The following is a 19,525-nucleotide window of genomic DNA, read 5'->3' as shown; positions in this document are numbered from 1 at the left end:
CACCTCCACATAGTTTAAGTATTTCATCCTGATAGCGTAACAAACATGATATTCCTTTTCTCAACATACTTTGGTATTACTGTCCAGAGCTTCAAATCATGAAAGCAGAATTGATTTTCATTCCTTTGCCTGCAATAGGTCACTTGGTGTCAATGGTACAGTTTGCAAAGCTGCTTGTAAGTTGCAGTGAGGAGTTCTCAATCAATTTGCTCCTTTTCAAATTGCCATTTGATGCCAAATTTAATTCGTACATCCAATCACTTTATACACAAACAACTAGAGGCATACAATTCATACAACTCCCAGATCCCCAGTTGTCCTCACAACCGGATGACCCTCTTGCCATACAATCTGCTTTGATCGATAGCAATAAGCCCCATGTCAGAGATTTTGTTGCTCACCTAAAACATTCTGGATCTTCCAAACTTGTAGGGCTTGTCGTGGATTTGATGTGCACAAGCATGATCGATATAGCTAAGGAGTTTGAGATCCATGCCTATGTTTTCTACCCTTGTGCAGCTGCAATTCTTGGCCTCAGTATCCTTGTCCAGGGTCTCGTGGATGACAACCAAGATACATCCAAGTACAAAGACTCTGACCATGAGCTATCAGTATCAACTTATATCAATCCTGTCCCTGCTAAACTAATCCCTGAATCAATATTTGACGAGGAAGGCATAAATCTGAAAATTGCCAAAAGAGTGATTGCAGAGACAAAAGGAATCATGGTTAATACTTTTCTTGAACTAGAGTTGTACGCAATAAAGGCCCTCACCACCAATCCAAAAATACCGCCGATTTATCAGGTAGGACCTTTGATAAATGATGCTGGTATTAGTAGCAACCAAGAAGAGATTGAACCCATAATCAGATGGCTTGATGATCAGCCTACTTCCTCTGTAATTTTCTTTTGCTTTGGTAGTTTTGGATCTTTTGACAGTGACCAAGTTAAGGAGATTGCTTGTGCAATCGAGCTTAGTGGATGCCGGTTCTTGTGGTCTTTGCGACGTCCACCACCTAAAGGCCGTCTTGAGTATCCAAGCGAGTATGAAAATCTTAATGAAGTCCTGCCAGAAGGGTTCTTACAACGAATAGCAGATACTGGAAAGGTGATTGGATGGGCGCCACAAGCACAAGTTTTAGCCCACGCTGCAGTAGGAGGCTTTGTGACACACTGTGGATGGAATTCAGTGTTGGAAAGTGTTTGGTTTGGGGTGCCAATGGCCGTATGGCCGATGTATGCGGAGCAGCATATGAATGCATTTTTTGGAGTGAAAGATTTAGGCATAGCGGTGGAGATTAAAATGGATTACATGAAAAATAGCAGTCAAGTTATGGTGAAAGCAGCTGAAATTGAGAAAGGAATTAGACAACTAATGGAACCAGAGGGCAAAATCAGAAAAAGAGTGAGAGAATTGAAGGAGAAAGCAAGAACTAGCTTAATCAAGGGTGGCTCGTCTTGTATTTCCTTGGAAAGTTTGCTTCAGCATTTGTCTTGTTTCAGCTGATTAAACAAAAACAATATGAGGATTTTGAGAGAAGGTTATTGTGTAAGGATTATTTACAGTCCAATTGTGCAGTTCACTGTTACTTATTTGTAGAGCTGGCAATTTGTCCCAAGTCCCAATGGGCTACCCATGCCCAAAGGAACTTTGGGCGGGATGGGTATTATGATTTGGTATTGGGTTTAAGTTGGGACACATCCCAACTATACCCATTAATGAATGGGAAAGGATGGGAAATACTTGGGTACCCATTGGGCTCAAATGGCAAGGGCTCCGTTTGGATTAGCTGTTTTTGGTAGGTGTTTTTGAAATATTTTATTGTAGCCGTGTATATGAAAAATTTTTACTATAAAATTTTTTTGAAATATTTGATATACTAATATGGATGGGATGTTTCTTGAGTTATTGTATATTACTGTAACATTGTATTTGAAAAACTTATTTTTTGAAAAAATAGTCAATCCAAACGGAGTCTTAGATTCAAAAATTATCTTTAACAATTTTTATAGTCATACCAGCGAATATAATCTAGTAGTCTTCCTAGTCATTATCCACAAGAATTTCCAGCATTTCAGTTAGTTTAGACCTGTCATCCTTGGACAATGATGAGGATAAATATTCAACATCCTAAGGACCTTGGCCATCTTGATATATGTTGGAATATGGCTGTATATCTATCTTTTCCTTTATTTGTTAATCCAATTTTTGGTGGGAATCTTGAGTATAAAGCACTTGCATGTTTATTTAATAAAACTAAAAGAAATTTAATAAATCAAAAATATTAAAATTATATAAAAAATAAAAAATGAATTAAAGGAAAAAAATATGTAGAAAATGAATTTGGGTATTGGGCGGGATGAATCTAAACCCATCCCAAAATGATCCCGCCCAAGTTAGTCCCAAAACACATATGGGTAAGGTTGGACCCAAACCCATATGACTCGGTTCCATCTCAAACCCAAGCAAATCCCGCCCATCCCGCCCATTTTGCCACCTCTACTTATTTGGAAGTGTTTCTAGTGCGATCTATCTGTTATTCGTCCATATCTATATCCTCACGGAATAAAATGATGAATAGTAATTAGTAACAGTGAATCATGTTCCCTCATTGACACCTTGAGTGCTTTTGCCCTTTTAATACTAACTGATAGGAATTACAAAGACTGGGTTTTAAATCTCATTAGCTTGTTTTCCTTTATGTATTTGTTTTGGGTTTTAACAATTTTTGGCATTATATATATATATATATATATATTTGGATTTTTATGAGTAATTGATTATGTTCATTAATATTGGGCTTCTGATCCAGCCCATTTAGTTAGCCAAACCACAACTCAAGCACTTTAGATTTCCTAGTGAATTTATGACTTGGGATTATGTCATGTATTAGTCAACTTGACTAGTACCATTGGCGATAGATTTTTCCTGAAAAACGAGAAAAATAAGGTTTAGTCGCTTTTGGCGAGAAATGAAGAGAGAGAAAATTAGGGAGAGAAACTAGAGAGAAAAACAACTTTAAGATTTTGATTGGAATGTGATTTGAAACCCGATTGAAACGAAATTTTATTTACACGATTCTCTCATCAAAATCTACCCATCTATTGGTTTGAATATTGGATTTTCCCTTCGTTTGGTAACAGTGAGAGTCTGAAAATTTTCATATTTTATTTAAAATTTAGCGCATGTTACATTTACCCTGTTCTCGATTAAGTTATGTGATTATTGATGGTTGATTTTTATGTTTAAGTGCTTTTCTCCTTTTCCCGAATACTAGTACTAGATAGAATAAGAAATTAATGGGAGTAATAGTAAGATAAAATGAAAGTGCAAGGCTTGAATCTTTGTTTGTACATACAATTGACACATGGCAAAAGCTTGGACATTTGTCCAACTAACAAGTAAAGCTTGTACCTGTTCTTTTGATTGTCTCTCTCTTGCAACATACCCTAGAGTGAGAGGGAAAGTTAGCATCATTTCCTGGTTTGTATTGCAAAGTAAGAGAGGGTTGAGCATGAGGGAGGGAGTTCAAGGTTCCTGTATCCAAACCAGCTTCACTAAAAATAGGAAAATCTGGAGCAATTCAACTGTAAGAATCGAGAGGGAAGAAGGTGAAGCTGTGAGAATATTTCCAGCCTTTGTTTGCAAGGGAAAAGAGCTAAAATCCGCTAGTTACACCCTCCATCCTCTCAGTAGACTTAAATACTTGTTGCATGAAGACTTTGAGGGAAAAAAAAAAGGAGCTTTGCTAGGGAAAAACCTGGTTTGAAGACTGGTTCTTGCTGGAATTCCCAGCTTTAGCAGAAAGGAAGAGGGAATTTGGTTTCCCAACTTTTCATCCGAAATTTTGAAGAGTTTAGCTAGGAAATTCCTGTTATATGTTCTATCTTTTGTTTTATATGATATATAGTGTGTCATACATTCGATTCTAGTGAAAAGTTGGAGATTTTGGATGAAAAACTTAAGGAATCTTGCTGGAAGTTTCTGTTGAGACCCGAGGGGGAGGAGCTGGGAATTTTCCAGTTTTATCTCCACAATTTTGGTTGTGAATGAATTTATCTTTGCTCCATATGCCACTTAATACTTAAACCTTAGCATGCATGTGGTAAAATTACTTGGATTAGACAAGGAAAGATCAACTTTTGGAAGAAACATCAAAGCTGGAATTTTCTGTGTTGCATGAACCCGAGAGGACAAAGCTGCAATTTTTGGTTCTTTTCTTCAAAAAGTTTGCTGGATTTCGAAGCTACATGGTCTTATTCCAATGTTTAAATGAGTGCATGTTGGATTTGGTTGATTATTTGGTAGATCGAATGAAAATCTTGGAAGATACATGGCTAGAATTTCAGTTTTGAAACCGAATGACTGGTTGTGTTTCTCTCAAGCTTAACTTCCATCTTGTGAACTGAAGTTTATGCAAATATTGGTTAAAATTATCCTATGGTACTCTGTTTTGCTCTGTGTATTATGACTACTTTGATTTGAGAAGAAATATTGAGTCTTTGGAGAAGAAATCTAGAGCTAGTTGAGCTTACAAGACTGTTTTGGACGGATTGGGATAGTTGAGGAGTTCAAGCTTTTTTCTGGAGTTTTTAGGAGATTTTAATCAAACTTTGAACTAAGAACAACCTATCAAGTATAACGGTAAAATACAGATTGGATTTAAGGAGATTTGAACAAAGAAATTGTGAATTTTGGATCGAAAACATGAAGCATGGTCTGCTAAAAATCTGTTTTGAACAATCCTAACTTAGCACTTAGATTTTAGGTTTTAACTTTGAATTTCTAAGATGGAAATGAACCAAAACTGATCAAAACCTCTTTAAGTTACCTTATAAAAGTGTTACTTATAAAATTCAATCAAAATCTAGGATAAAATCAAGCAAATTTATAAGATCTCTAAACTACCAAATTCTAGAAAACTAACTTTGAATCTTGATTTTAAAATGATCCTTAGAACATAAATCACAACTTTTATTGCCATATAACCACCTTACCTTACTTTACTTTGATAAAACATGGAATTTTAGGGTTTAAAAGATTAAAGTTGCCTTGACTTCAAACCTTTGATGTACTAGAATAAGATAAGTACTAAAATCACCTTAAAACTCTATATATACACACACACACACACATTTAAACATCTTGGATTATATATATACACACATATATACACTTTAGCTAAAATAATCATGTGAACCTTAGCTTCACCATTGGGAAAAAATAATAAGTAGACTAATAAGTTTATAAATATCTCAGGAGTCAAGGGAGAATCAGAGGAAGGGCCAAACACTGAGGAGTGAATTCAAAATAATTTGGGTGAATGTTTCCACATTTGTGTGTTTGAATTGGCTATGTATTACTTAAACAATGTTTATATGATTATGTCAGTACTTTGTTGTGAAGTGCTTTCAATTGTCCCTCGTTTTTTAAGTCGGAAATATACTTTATTGTACTCGACTTAGTTTGAGATTGAAGGTTGATAATTGATCAAGTATAATTGTAAGTGTGCATGACTGTAAGCCGTGTATTTCATCGTACTGGCTGAACTGGACCCCAAAACCCACTGTTCAACGGACTATTCAAGCTAGCAAAGAGTTTGGTCGGATAGGATGGTAGTTTTGAATAAGTGTATTAGTATGTTCGAGTATTATCATGGAATAGCAAATTACTAATATGGCCATCTAAGTGAGGGAAGTGTTTACTGTTTTGGAAGTTATAAGGAAGAGTTCGACAGAGTGTGTAGTGTATTGAAGTGACTCTAATGCGAGTACCTTATTTTTTTGAAAGTGATTGTTCAGTGAAGTATTCTTTACTTTTTCAGTGAAGTGTTCTTTTCTTACTTAATTTTGATTACATGTTAAGTGTTTATTGATTATTGTTTACTTGGGAAACCTCACTGGGTTTTGTTCAACCCATTAGTTTGTTTTCCTTACAGGAGCGAAAAACGGGAGTGGGAAGTAGTTAGGAGTTAAGCCGAGACCTGAAATTGTACTTGGAAGATTCCTTTTGTATTTAAATATTATAGTTATTCTTACTTTTATCTTTAAGGGATATATATATTAAAGGACAATGCTTTAGTAACGACAATTATGGTAATGAAACAATTTTTTACCTGATATAATAGGTGGTTGCACTTTTAGCAACCATTTGATTACTTAATAGGCCTATCCACCTAAATAGGATAACATTTAAAAATAAAAAAGTAAGTTTTCCATCTAAAATAGTAAGTTAACAGTAATAAATTAGTAACTTTTATACTTCAAAAGGTAAATTAAAATAAATATTAAACTTATTTTTTAAATAAATAAATTACTACTTTATATCCCAAACTTATTTTTTAGAGAGTAAGTTTAATTCAAGTAATAGTAAGTTTTTATAAATAAATAGTAATTCTTACAGATAACATAGTAAATTTGATTAATAATCAAAACTTATTGATTTATGGAACATATGTACTATTTTACTTTAAAACATATTTCAAACTAGTATTAGGAAATTTATTTGAAATAACGATACGATGTTTTATTAATGATTAATTCTTAGTACCTTAGTTAGTAAGTACTCATAATATACCTGTATAATACATTATTATAGGTATAATTAAACATTTTTTATTTATATATTTTAAAATACTATGAAAAATAGTTTGACTTTTCAACATAATCTCGTAAAATATGCAATAAAATTTTGTCGTATTATAAGTTTTTAATCATTTTCAATTTTTGAAAATTTTGCAAATTTGGATAACAATAACAACAAATCTTCCTAATTATATACGGAATATTACTTGTTTATATATCACAATTTTTATAATTTAACACCTATGAATATAATAAGATGATAAAATTTTAATAAATTTACATCTGGGACACAAGAAATAACAAGAGTTAAAGCCAAAACAACATGAGAAATAATATAATAATAAAAATGACAAATTAGTATAACAATTAATATAAGAAAATCAGTATGATCTGGACTTTTCTCCTTGGGAGATTGTTCATAAAAATGGGATCCAACAATTATAAATGAAAATCACGTGCATATATAATCTATTGTATAATTTAAATTAAATTTAGTTCACGTATAAAATGGTCCTAAAATAATTAGTACACTATGATACAATGTTATTTTAACAGCAATTTTTTTTTAGTAAAAGTCTCAAATATCCATGACATACGTATGAGGGATATTTTACTATATTTGTATCTTATATCTAATCATTAAAGTTAATTTGAGGAAAAGTATTTTTGACAATAGAATTATTTTGAATTTAGTCAACAAGTTGAGATTTTTAAACAATAAAAGTGAAATATTTTAGGAACTTAATTGTTTATTTTCCCATAATTAAAAATTGCTATATTTTAGCAACTGTTGCCATTGACTTTTCATTTTGTAGACTAATTTTTATCAATGGAAAATTAGTTTTATTAACAATAATTGAAGTTCCATTGATCCGAGGATTGACATTCTATTGCTATTATTTTATATGTAAATATTTAACCTAAGTAATAAAATAAATAATAGCTACATAAAAAAAGAAATTGATGCTCAATTGATTGTGGTGTAAAATATTAGTATACAATTAACTAGAGCTTGAAATGGAATTAAATTTATTTAGTATTTTACTGCTAACAACTTTGACCCCATTTAATGATTAAAGAAAAAAAGAGACGTAGAGATTAGGATTGGATCCTTAGTGTAAAAAAGGAAAATTCATCTAAAATAATGCTGCGTGAAATTCTGGATGCATATAAATTAGAAATGTGATAACTTTGCAATTCATTATCATTCATGATGAATTTCTTCGATTCTACATAGAATTGCAATTTTTTTCGTTTAGCACAAAAATATTCTTTTTTTTCGTCATATTGATGGCTTTTGCTTTTAAGATTATCTACATGTCGGTGGTTAGTATTATTGACAAAGTTAGAGGTCTAGAAAATGTTACTAAATTTAGGAGAAATTATGCATTGTAAAAATGGTTTAACAACTTTCTGCTAACGATAACTACCGCATACAAAAGAAAAAGATATTTGATATTATTTTGCTTTGATTAGAAGAACTTGTACTACTAATAAAGGAAATTTCGCTTCAACAATCAATGTGCACATCATTATAGTAATTTTTAAGTCAATTAGACTAATATATGCCATAAAGTAGTAAGATTTAGTCATTTGTGAATTGATAATTTTAACAGTTTACATAACATTCATCTATAAAAAAATTATGATTTTTATAAAATGAAATTTTATAATAATTTACATACCATTTGCCAATAAGAAATGAGTTTGATTATAAAAAAATATGGATACAAATCCATAATGTAAATGATACAAAGTACGTTTGAAAGTCACAAAACTTAACATATGGGTAATTTTACTATAATTTTCAAAGATTATGCTACGTTAATACAACTTTAATTACTATACTTGTGACCCAGAAAATAAATTTATTAAAATTTCACCATTTTATTAAATTCATGGGCATTAATATATGAAAATTGTGATGTATAAGTAAGTGCTATTTTATATACAACTCAAAAGATTTGTTGTTATTATAATACAACTTTAACTTTTATACTTGTAACCCAGTAGATAAATTTATTAAAACTTTACCATTTTATTATATTCATAGGTATTAATATATGGAAAATGTGATTTATAAATAAGTGCAAATCTATATATAACTCGAAAGATTTGTTGTTATTGTCATTCAGACTTTCTAACCTTTCACAAATTAAAAAATAATAATTATTGTATTAGACATAACTTTATAATTGTAAAAAATATAAGTAATGATATAATTTTAGGAACACCCTTTCTTATTCAAATATATCCATTTTCAGTAGGACATGAAGGAATTTCTACTAATGTTATGGGGAAAACTATTACTTTTAAATTTTTAACACTAATTAGACAAAGAGAATTACAAATGTTACAATCATCCTCTATTTATAAAACAATAAATTCAATTACTAAAGTAAAACAATTACAAAAGGAAATTATAGAATTAAAAACTAAAGATTTAGAAATATTATTTTCTCTATTGTATTTAAATACTGTTTTTCATCTAATGGTTTTTCTGAAATAACTATTTCTTCCGTGGTTAATTTTTTTGGATTATAAATTCACTAGGTATAGTAATTTCGTTCCATTTCTGTCTTTTTGGAGTATAAGTTGTAGGTCTATCTGCATCAACTTGTAATAGCGTTGTTTCCTCTTTTAAAGTTGGAGTCATAATAAATTTTGGATTCAATTGTGAAGACAAAGGTCTGTAATACAATCTATAAATTGCAGCAAAATTCTTTGTATGTTTTTCAAATTCATCACCTTGTAAATGAATATCTAATATAACTGAATTCAAAACATGCGGATCTGTTAAATCTACAGAAAAGTTTGGAGCACAATTAAAGTAAATTGGTCCGTTGCATACATTTGTTTGAATCATAGACAAAAGTGAAGTTTTATATCTTTTGAGGCTCGTATCCCTTAAAGCTAAATATATAGGCGCATCAACTCCTAAATGAAATAAAGGTTTTACCGCGACTTGAATTAATCCTATATGAATATATCTATATCCTTTACTAAGATACTTTTGAATTGTATTATGATTTAATAAAGGAGTGGTTTGATATTCTTCTTGAATAGAAGTTGTCTCTTCATGAGTTTTAACAGACAAAGCTGTTTTGAAATCTAAAGGGCCTATTCTATAAATATGTTGTGATATTGTATGAAGAATTTGATTTGTATAATTGTTTTGCTGATATAATTTTTTGATATCATCCAAATTTTATTCTTACATATTTTGTAAGGTCATGTGCCAAAAAAAATAGTTTTCATAGTATATTTAAAATGCTTAAAACATGTAACATTTATAAATGATACGTACAATTGTGTATCATACATTTACATTACGAGTAATTACTAACTATAATACTAAGTTTCAATCATTAATAAAAAATCTTAACATTATTTCAAATAAACTTCCTAATACTTGTTTCATATAAATTTTTTAAGTAAAATAGTAAATTTATACCACAAACTAGTTGGTTTTGACCACTAACCAAATTTACTATTCTATCAACAATATTTACTATTAATCTATAAAAACTTACTATTACTTGAACTAAGTTTACTCTCTAAAAGTAAGTTTCAGATATAGAGTAGTAATTTACCTAAAAAAAAAAAAAGTAAGTTCCATATTTATTCCAATTTACTTTTTGAGACATAAAAGTTACTAATTTATCGAGTTAACTTACTATTTTTTATGTAAAACTTACTAACCAAATTTTTAATGACTATCTTATTCAGGTAACCAGTCCAATAGGTAATCAAATGGTCGCTAAAAGTGTTTTTATCTGTTATATCAGGTAAAAACAGTTTTGTTACTATAACGATCGTTACTTCAGATTTTTCCTATATTAAATGGATTAGACCAAGACAACTCTTACTTTTGCTAGGGTATGTACTTAAGTGTGAATGGATTATTAATAATTTAGTTTAAGTAAATGTCATCTCTCAAATTAATTTGAGTGAATTTTAGTGAGAGTCAAGCAGTCTGCAAAACCCTATGATTTGCCCTAGGGTCTGGCTGGATCATTACGGTAACACTCTTCCAAACTCACTGTTTTGACAGTTGTAGTTTGTGAGATGAATTTGTAGCTATTTTACTTGATTGATATTAGTCATATTGTTGTCATCCGTAAACTCCAGGTAGATTTGTGTACTCTCATTATTATGATAGTGGAGCTTTTAACTGGACTAGGTCCCGTGATTTTTTTTCAATTTAAAATTTTCACGTTAAAAATCTTGGTGTCTTGTGCCTATTATTTTTCTTACATTTTATTATTATTGTTGGCATCATTATTTAGTGATTTGATTTATTCCTATTTTAACTAGTATTTGGAGAAAGAATAATTTATTCTGAGTTAACTCTGATATTGTGTGTATGTACTGGTACCCCTTGCCCAACAAAGTGATATCAGAGGAGTTGGGTTGGGCTGCTCATTTATACCTATTAAAATGGATGATTCGGATAGTGGTTGTATGATAAAATTGAATGCAACTAATTATTCAATTTGAAAGTTTAGAATGAAAGATTACTTATATTGTAGAGATTTGTTTGAACCTGTTCTAGGAGATAAGGGTAGACCAAGTGATATGAGTGGTAAAAAGTGAGTTATTATATTCAAGAAAACTGTTGGTAATATTAGAAAGTGAATTGGTCAAAATATTTTCTAATACTTTGCTAATGAAACTAGAGCTTATGTACTGTGAAAAAAGTTAGAAAGTATGTATGAGAAAAGACCAATTTAAATAAAGCTCTCGTCTGAAGCAGATTACTCGGATGAAATACAAAGATGGTGCAGATACGACTAAGCATCTGAATAATTTTTAGGGCTTGATAAACCAATCAATTACATCGAACTTGAACTTGGATGATGAGGTGCGGGCTTTGCTATTGTTCAGTTTATTGTCAGATAGTTGGGAGACAATGGTGGCTTCTGTCAGTAATTCAATTCTGAATGGTGTGTTGGCCATAGATATTGCAAAAGAGGCTATGATGAATGAAAAACTCAGGAGGAAGGAACAAGAAATTTTGAATGAATCCCAGATCTTGGTGACAGAAAAGAAAGAACGAAGGGGGAGAAATAAAAACGGATGACCCCATAACAAGAATGACAAATCTAGAGGTAGGTCGGAGTTACAAAAAACTGATACATGCTTTTATTGCAAAACGAAGGGGTATTATATGAAGGAGTGCAAAATCCTAAAACAAGAACAAGCTGAGAAAAAGGAAAAAGGTAAGGTGAAGAAAAAAGATGATGAAGAGACTATAGCAGTTGTGACAGTTGTTTGTATTCTGTGATAATGGTCATGTGAATATTACCTATCATGACAGTAATTTGGTAGTTGATTTAGGTGCATCCTACCACATTACCACTCACAGGTATTTCTTCTCAACCTATATGAAAGGAGACTTTGGCTATGTTAGAATAGAAAATGACGTCTTGTGCAAAGTTATTGCCATGGAAGACATATATTTGGTTACAGATACTGGGTGCTAGTTAGTTTTAATAAACGCTTGACATGTTCCTAATATTCACCTTAATCTTGTTTCTACAGAAAAACTTGATGATGAGGGCTACCACAGTTCGCAAGGTGAAGGCAAATGGAAACTCAACAAAGATAATCTCATTGTCGTTAGAGGAAAGCAGCAGTGTACCTTCTATTTGATGCAAGCCAAGTTGGGGAAGGGAAAAATGAATGCAGTTCGTGATTTCTTCATTGACCTTTGGCATAGGCGATTGGGGCACATGTGTGACGCCCCCACTTCTCCCTAAGATAAACCAAAGGGTATCCGCGGGACGCCTGCCCAACTCTTACCAGGATTCGGTACAATTTCCATTCAAGCTTAATACAATAGTATCTAAAGCGATAAGGCAAAGTAAAGAAGTGCGGAAAACTTCTATAATTTCTCCAACCTTACACCACAAGATCACGATACATAAGTTATCCAATCCTTACGTCAGGATTTCCAAAAGATACATTCAATTCCAAAATATGCAACAACCAAGAGTCTAGCCAAATACATTTGAAACCTAATACAAGAGTACATCAAAAGAGGTTTCTATCAAGTTCCACTTCACCCATCTCTGTTAAGGAAAACAAATCTACGGGGTGAGCAAAAACGCTCGTGAGGCCAAGAACACACATGCAGGCAAGTTGTTCAAGTAGCAATTCCAATTTTTCAAATCGAGTAATAATATTTAAATAAATGACAATTCAAGTTAGAAAAGTAAACAAAAACAATTCAAGAATATAGAAGCTCTCAAGAGTTATTTTCCACTTGCACGATTACGAATCTCCACGAGTTGACACTCCGTCAATCGGGTAGGTTTAGTTCGTAGAAACTTCACTTACATGATCCCCTTTCACCTTACATACCACACCGGACCTGCAATACTTTTATGTGGCGATACTCCACGAGTATGCCAAGCAAAACCTCTTAATAGGTCAAGCTTATATGATCTTATGGTTCGCCAAGGAGCCCAACCAAGCTCATGCCGGCTCGAGTCCGAGATTAGCCAATGAGAGAGTTGGACGCCCCCCACTTAACATGTAAGAGTCGAGGAGATTCACTCCAAACGACTTATGCGACCATAACATAAACAAGCATTTAAACATTTCACTTAAATTCACTTAACAAGTCACCTTAAATAATTCAAGCACTTCATGTCACGAAATTTAAGTGCAATTCACTTAAATGAGAACGAGTGCGATAAATAAATTACATACGCGACTCGGCACTTCCAAAATTTTCATTTATCTAAAGCAATTAACACGTTGTCACACACTTGACACTCACCGAGTGATTCAAGTAGCAAGTTCAAACGATAGTTTAGGCGTCTCCCGTGAGATCCCCTTGAAGGTTCTCTTGAGTGCTTGAGCATTTAATAATAACTATCATGTATAACCCCAATTATCGAAGAAGATTGTACTAGAGTACAATCTAAGAAAATCTCATGAAAATGAGACATATTTATTCGTAAATCGAGGCTCAAAGGCGGGTTTTAAAGTACAAGAGAAATCCAGTTTTCATCTCTAAATTCAAGTGTAAAATGATAATGTGATATCGAAGGAAAAAGGAGAATTCGAAAAAACTCCATTTTCTTAAGTTTCGAAAATTTCCGCTTTGATACGAGATCTATGAAAAATCGTATCTCACTCTTTATAAATCCAAAATTGGAAAACTTGGTACCATTGCAAACTTCTTCCAAAGTACTAAAAGTTCATAGAATACACTTTCCCATGATTCCAAATGAAAGACATTCAAAATTTGGCTCAAAGTTACTGTTTTAGGCTTGCGAGACAGTTTTGAGATTGGTTTTTCGCCAACTTTGAAAATTCGGCAAAATTCACAGAATTTGAACTAACTTCTCAGATTTGAAACTCAATTAGAGTTGAAATCAAGGTTTAAAACAAAATAAGAGGAACAAGAATCAGAGTTTTGAGCATCAAGATATAGTGTCTCAAAGTTGCTGAAAAATGAGACCGTTAGGCCAATTTTCCAGATTTAAATCGCTGACTTTGGGACGTTGGTTGAACATCGAAACAGACTTGGAATGCCACCAAATTTGGTAGTATTATCCTACCATATAAGGGCTATTCCTCTACCAAATTTCATAGAAAAATTCATTCAGAAAGTTGGTTAACACAACCATCAAAGTTTCCAAATCTCCAAGGCAAAGCTGCCTTGCACCTCTAGTTTTCCTTTCCTCAAATCTTTGGCCAATAAAAATGCCTAAAACATGTCTCATTTATGATAACCAGGCCTAGTAAGGATCCAAGATACATTTGATAGGTGGTTTATGTGACGCCCCCACATCTCCCTAAGGCGAACCAAAGGATATCCGCGGGACGCCTGCCCAACTCTCGCCAGGACTCAAGCAATTCCATTCAATTTAAAATCGAAATGAACATTTCGAAGAGAGCAACATGAATACAAATAATGCGGAAGCGTTCAAACTTACCAAGTCACTTAACATGTAACCAGTACATCGGGTAATCATAATACGACTTAAATTCTAAATACACGTCAGGGCCCAAATTTTTACATTTCAATTTCAAAAGTACAACCCAAACCAGGGCTTAGCCAAAATATAGTAGGAATCCTAAACAAAAGTACAACGAAGGGTTTCTCCATACTTCTCCGAGATTCGGTCCTGTTAAGGAAAACAAAACTATAGGGTGAGCGAAACGCTCGTGAGGCCAAGAACACATATGCAAGCACTTTGTTCAAATAGCAATCCCAAATTTTATAAATAAAACCATGTCCTTTCAATAATCAATCATTCGAACAGGAAAAGTAATCAGAAACAATTCAAGGATATAGTAGCTCTCAGGAGCTAAGTTCCACTCGCTCTGCCGATGTCATTCGTATACCTTCCCGCGTTGACCCTCCTGTCAACCGGGTCGGTATTTCCATTTCCGTAGATCACCACTTACTTCCCTCCGTCCACCGTACACCTCAAGGGCCCACAAGTCATTTATAAGGCGATACTCCACGAGTATGCCAAGCAAGACCTCTCATTAGGTCGAGCTTATATATCTCATGGCTCGCCCAGGTTCCCGACCAAACCCATTGCCGGCTCGAGTCCAAGGTCGGCCTATGAGTTTGGGCGTCCCCCATTCATTTGAAAGTCGAGGAGGTTCACTCCAACGACATATGTAATCATAACATAACATTGCATTTCATTCATTCATTCAATACGTTTCATTTATTCAACACATTTCAATCATTCATTTGAAATTAGGACGAGTGCGATAAAGTACGCACCCGCCCTTATTTTTAAAACTTCCAACAATTACCACAAATAAACAAGTATCAAAGATTCACACACTTGACACTCACCGAGCAATTCAATAAGAATTATTTTCTGGGAGTTCAAGTGTCCACTGTGAGATCCTCTTGAAGGTCTCCTTGTGCGCCTGGCAATTAATAGTGGATAATCACTCAATAATCCAATTATCAAGGAAGATTGTACACTAGTACAATCTAAAGATTATTTCACAAAAGGAACCTCAATTACTCGTAAATCGAGGTTCAACTTGCCTTTTATTATGTACAATATTATTTGAGTTTTTATCATGAAAATCGAGGGAAAAACGTTTGAATAATACTAAGAGAATTAAGAGTTTTGGAAAACTCCTTTGCCTTGAAAATTGAGAAATTTCAGTTTTATTCTAAATCTTTGAAATTTCAAATCTCTCTCGATATAAGCCCAAAATTGGAAAATTTTATACCGTTGGAAACATTTTGGAAAGTGTTAAAAGTTTTTAGAAGACACCTTTCCACGAATCTAAGTGGAAAGTACTCAAAAGTGAGATTGAAGATACAGACTCGGCGTACAAGGCAGAATTAAGTTGGATTTCGGCCAACTTTGAAAATTCGGCACGATTCACACGTTACGAACCGGCCTCTGAAATTTGTAACTCAATTAGTGTTGCAAGTGAGGTTTACAACAAAGCAAGCGGATCAAGAATCAGAGTTTCGAGTACCGAGATACGGTAGCTCGAATTTGGGGAAATTCAAGACTGGAGAAGAATTTCCAGATTTGAACCTCCAACACTAGAAATTTAATTAGGTATCGAAACGAACTTGGATTGGTACCAAAATTGGCAGTATTTTACTCCTATATGAAAGGTACCGCTCTATCAAATTTCAGGGAAGAATACCTTCGGAAAGATAGTTAATTAGTCAACCAAAGTTCAGGAAAAATTCTAAGGCAATCTGCCTTTTGACTTTCATTTCCCAATTCAAATCGTTTAACCAAGAAAGCTATCCAACCATGGTTCATTGGTGAAATAAAGGTCTAAAATACATCCATGATACCTTTGGTAATGGTTTAGCATCAAAATTTCAATTAATAAGATCACTCCCAAGTTTTTGTCCCAATCAGTCCAAATATTACGTTTTTCCAAAACAGGACAGTCCTCTTGTTTTAGTCACAACTCAATCAATTTAACTCGGAATGAGGCATGGTTTATGGCGTTAGAAAATACATTCATAGGACTAAAAGTTCACAGAAGAAAACGTTCTGAAATTTGGCAAGCAACCAGCTCGAAATTGAGCCTCAAGTTGCTGCCTCTACAAACCATTCCAGCAAATCTGAGAGACAGGACAGCTATCTTAAAACATTTGGTTCGGCTCACTCACAAAGAATCAGAAAGTGAATTTTATCTCAAATTAAAGCTAGGAATGTCTAGTTTCAAACGCCACCGACGGCACTTGATTTCGACACCCGAGGACAGAGTTATGGTCAAAATGCTACCGCTGGACAGGATTACCCGAAAATAACTTTCCAGCTTGCCTAGTCCACGGATAAATTCATTTGCCCATCCAAACGTTAATATTTTCCAACGAAAATTTTTACACATATAATATAACATAAAAACATCAGGTTCACGCCAATAAATCTCCAAAAATGGGCCTTATCATGGCCGAACAAAATAGGGGCAGTTTCGGAAATTTCTTGTCATGACCTCAACTTTGAGTTTCCAACAATAATACTCCATAAATCCATCATTTTAACCACTAAACTACCATTAAATCCAACATTAATCCTCTAATCAGCAACAAAAACCCAAGTGTGGGAATTCAAAGAGCCCACTTTCACAATTTTCAACTATATCAAGTCATCCATACACATGCAATAACTTAAAGATGCATTTCTACCATCATAATCCAAGTTTAAGGTGTAGGATGAAGTTATACCTCCTTAGTGCCTTAACCCAGAAATTTTCGATCCTTAAGAGCTCCAAGAAACCGTGAAATGCAGCCCTTTAGTTAGCTAAATCCAACCTCCAAGTAGTTTGCTAGATGATCTTTAAGTTTGGTGAAGATTGGTTGAAGTTTTGGGTTGATTTGATGAAGGAATTTGTGAAGCAAGAGAGTGAGAGAGAGAGAGTTGGCCAGCTGTTGGTGAGAGAAGAAGGAGTGAATTTTTTTATCAAAGTTAGCTTCCAAGAGAAGATTCAATGAGTGGTGCACATTCACTCCAAAGTCAACTCACATTAGGGTGCGTTTGGCGCGATTTAGGCTTGATTTTCTCGCGCGTTTGGTTCACTAGTGCACTGAACCTCCAATGCATTTATATTCATGTAAATATTATTCACTCTTAATTGTCCCGAAATAAGGGTCTAAAGTCCCTCAAATAAAGTCGCGCGTGTGAAAACGCGTACCGTCAATTTTAACGTTATAACGCGACACTTCCGAGAAATTCTTATAACGATTGCACTACTAATTATCACTTGAGTATTTATTCATAAGATTACCTATTTTAGGACCATAGTACAAGTCTCCAATATTCCAAGCTTATTGTGCTCCTACGCGGATAAAATCTCCAAGCACTATTCACTATTTTTACTAAACGCGCTCCAGGAAATTAATTTTTGAAACGAGTCACTTTAAAAATATAACGAAGTTATATTACCATGTATTTTGGTCTAATAAGACTAGAAAATATTCCTCGTGGAAAAAATCCAATTAAATAATTTATTAAGCCATAAATTAGGTTTAAAAATAATAGTTTTTACGAGTCCTCACAGTTTACACCAAGAATTTTGAATAACAAGTCCCAAGTCAAGATTGGTTACAAATCTGTCCAAAATGAGGGTTTTCTTCCACAAAGTAAGTTTCAAAATATGGTCATAAATCACTCAATTCAACTCGAAATTGAGCGTGGTTGGTGGCATTGAAAACTAGATTCATAAATCTACAATTTCTTAGAAGAAATTATTTTTTAAATCTGTCCACAACTAGCTCACATTTGAGCATCAATTCGCTGCTCAAAATAGAGCTCTCAGTGTCGATGCGAAACAGGATAGTCATGTTTAAACGATTGGTATGGACTACTCAGGTGGAATCAGAATGTGCATTTTATACCGTTGGAAAGCTGGGAATGTTTAGTTTCCAGTTCCACAAATGGCACTCGATTTAGACATCGAAGTAAAAAATTATAGCCAAAACAAAAACACTGCCAAAGCAGTTACGGGAAAATTTCCAGTTTTTGCTGGTTTCCGAAAACACATCATTTGGCCAACCAAATCATGAAATTTTTTGATGAAACTTTGTAGACAACCTATATTACATATATACATCAGAAACAAGTCATTAGAATGTCAAAAATTTGCACTAAAGTGCACGAAATTCACAGGGGCAGAATCGAAAAAACTCTCCCTTTGACCTTCTTTGGGTTTTCATCCTTAACATCACTCATTTCTAGTATAACAAGCACTAAACCAACATTAATAACACCATAGTTCATCAAATCAATCCATCCAACCATAGTGGGAATTCATAGAGCCCACACACCAAAATCTAACATAAATAAAGCTACCCACATGCATGCATGAACTCATAAGTGCACTACTACTTCCATAAATCAAGATTTTTAAGGTTGATCGTCACTTACTTTAGTTGATGAACCAAGCAGAAATTTCGGTCCTCTTTAGCCCAAGAAAAACCGTGAAAGTAGCCCTCTTTCCTAGTTTGATGTGGTCTCCAAATGATTAGTTAAGTGTGGTTAAATTTTGGTGTGATTTAGTGGAAGTTTGATAAAGAAATGAAGAAGAAAAAGGAAGAGCTTTGGGTTGTTTTTTTTTTTCTTCCTTGGCTGGCTGGAATGGAGTGAAGAGAGAGAGAGTTTTGACTAAAATGAAGCTTCCAAAAAAAATTTTAATGTGTGGTCCAAAATTGAGCAAAAGTCAACTCTCCCTCTCGCGCACACGCACGCGTTTTGTGCTCGATTCCTTTCAAGTTTACTTCACTAGTGCACTAAACCTCTAATGTGTTTGTATTCATACTATTATTATTCACTCTTAATGGTCTAAAAATAAGGGTCTTAAATTCCTCGATTAATCGAGCATGTAAAAATGCGTACTTCCGATTTTTGCGCGATAAAGCGAAATTTCCAAGAAATTCTTATAACGATAGTATCACTAACCAATCCTTGGATA

The 19,525-nt window shown here is 33.4% G+C and overlaps 1 protein-coding gene across 1 annotated transcript; it reads left to right on the top strand.

The window, feature by feature from the left end:
* The first annotated feature begins 152 nt into the window (after positions 1-152).
* LOC113724103 (anthocyanidin 3-O-glucosyltransferase 2-like) lies at positions 153-1,508 on the top strand. Its single transcript, XM_027247043.1, has one exon. It carries the CDS (start codon positions 153-155, stop codon positions 1,506-1,508), a length of 1,356 nt encoding a protein of 451 aa, XP_027102844.1.
* The last annotated feature ends 18,017 nt before the right edge of the window (positions 1,509-19,525 follow it).

This window comes from Coffea arabica, chromosome 10c (genome assembly GCF_036785885.1).
Source record: "Coffea arabica cultivar ET-39 chromosome 10c, Coffea Arabica ET-39 HiFi, whole genome shotgun sequence".
In the NCBI taxonomy this organism is placed as follows: domain Eukaryota; kingdom Viridiplantae; phylum Streptophyta; class Magnoliopsida; order Gentianales; family Rubiaceae; genus Coffea; species Coffea arabica.
The sequence above is the reverse complement of the archived record's forward strand: the minus strand, read 5'-3'. Positions and strand labels throughout refer to the sequence as shown.

Excerpts from the sequence above, each read along its gene's own strand:
- LOC113724103 (XM_027247043.1), top strand. The coding sequence starts at position 153 with ATGGTACAGTTTGCAAAGCTGCTTGTAAGTTGCAGTGAGGAGTTCTCA.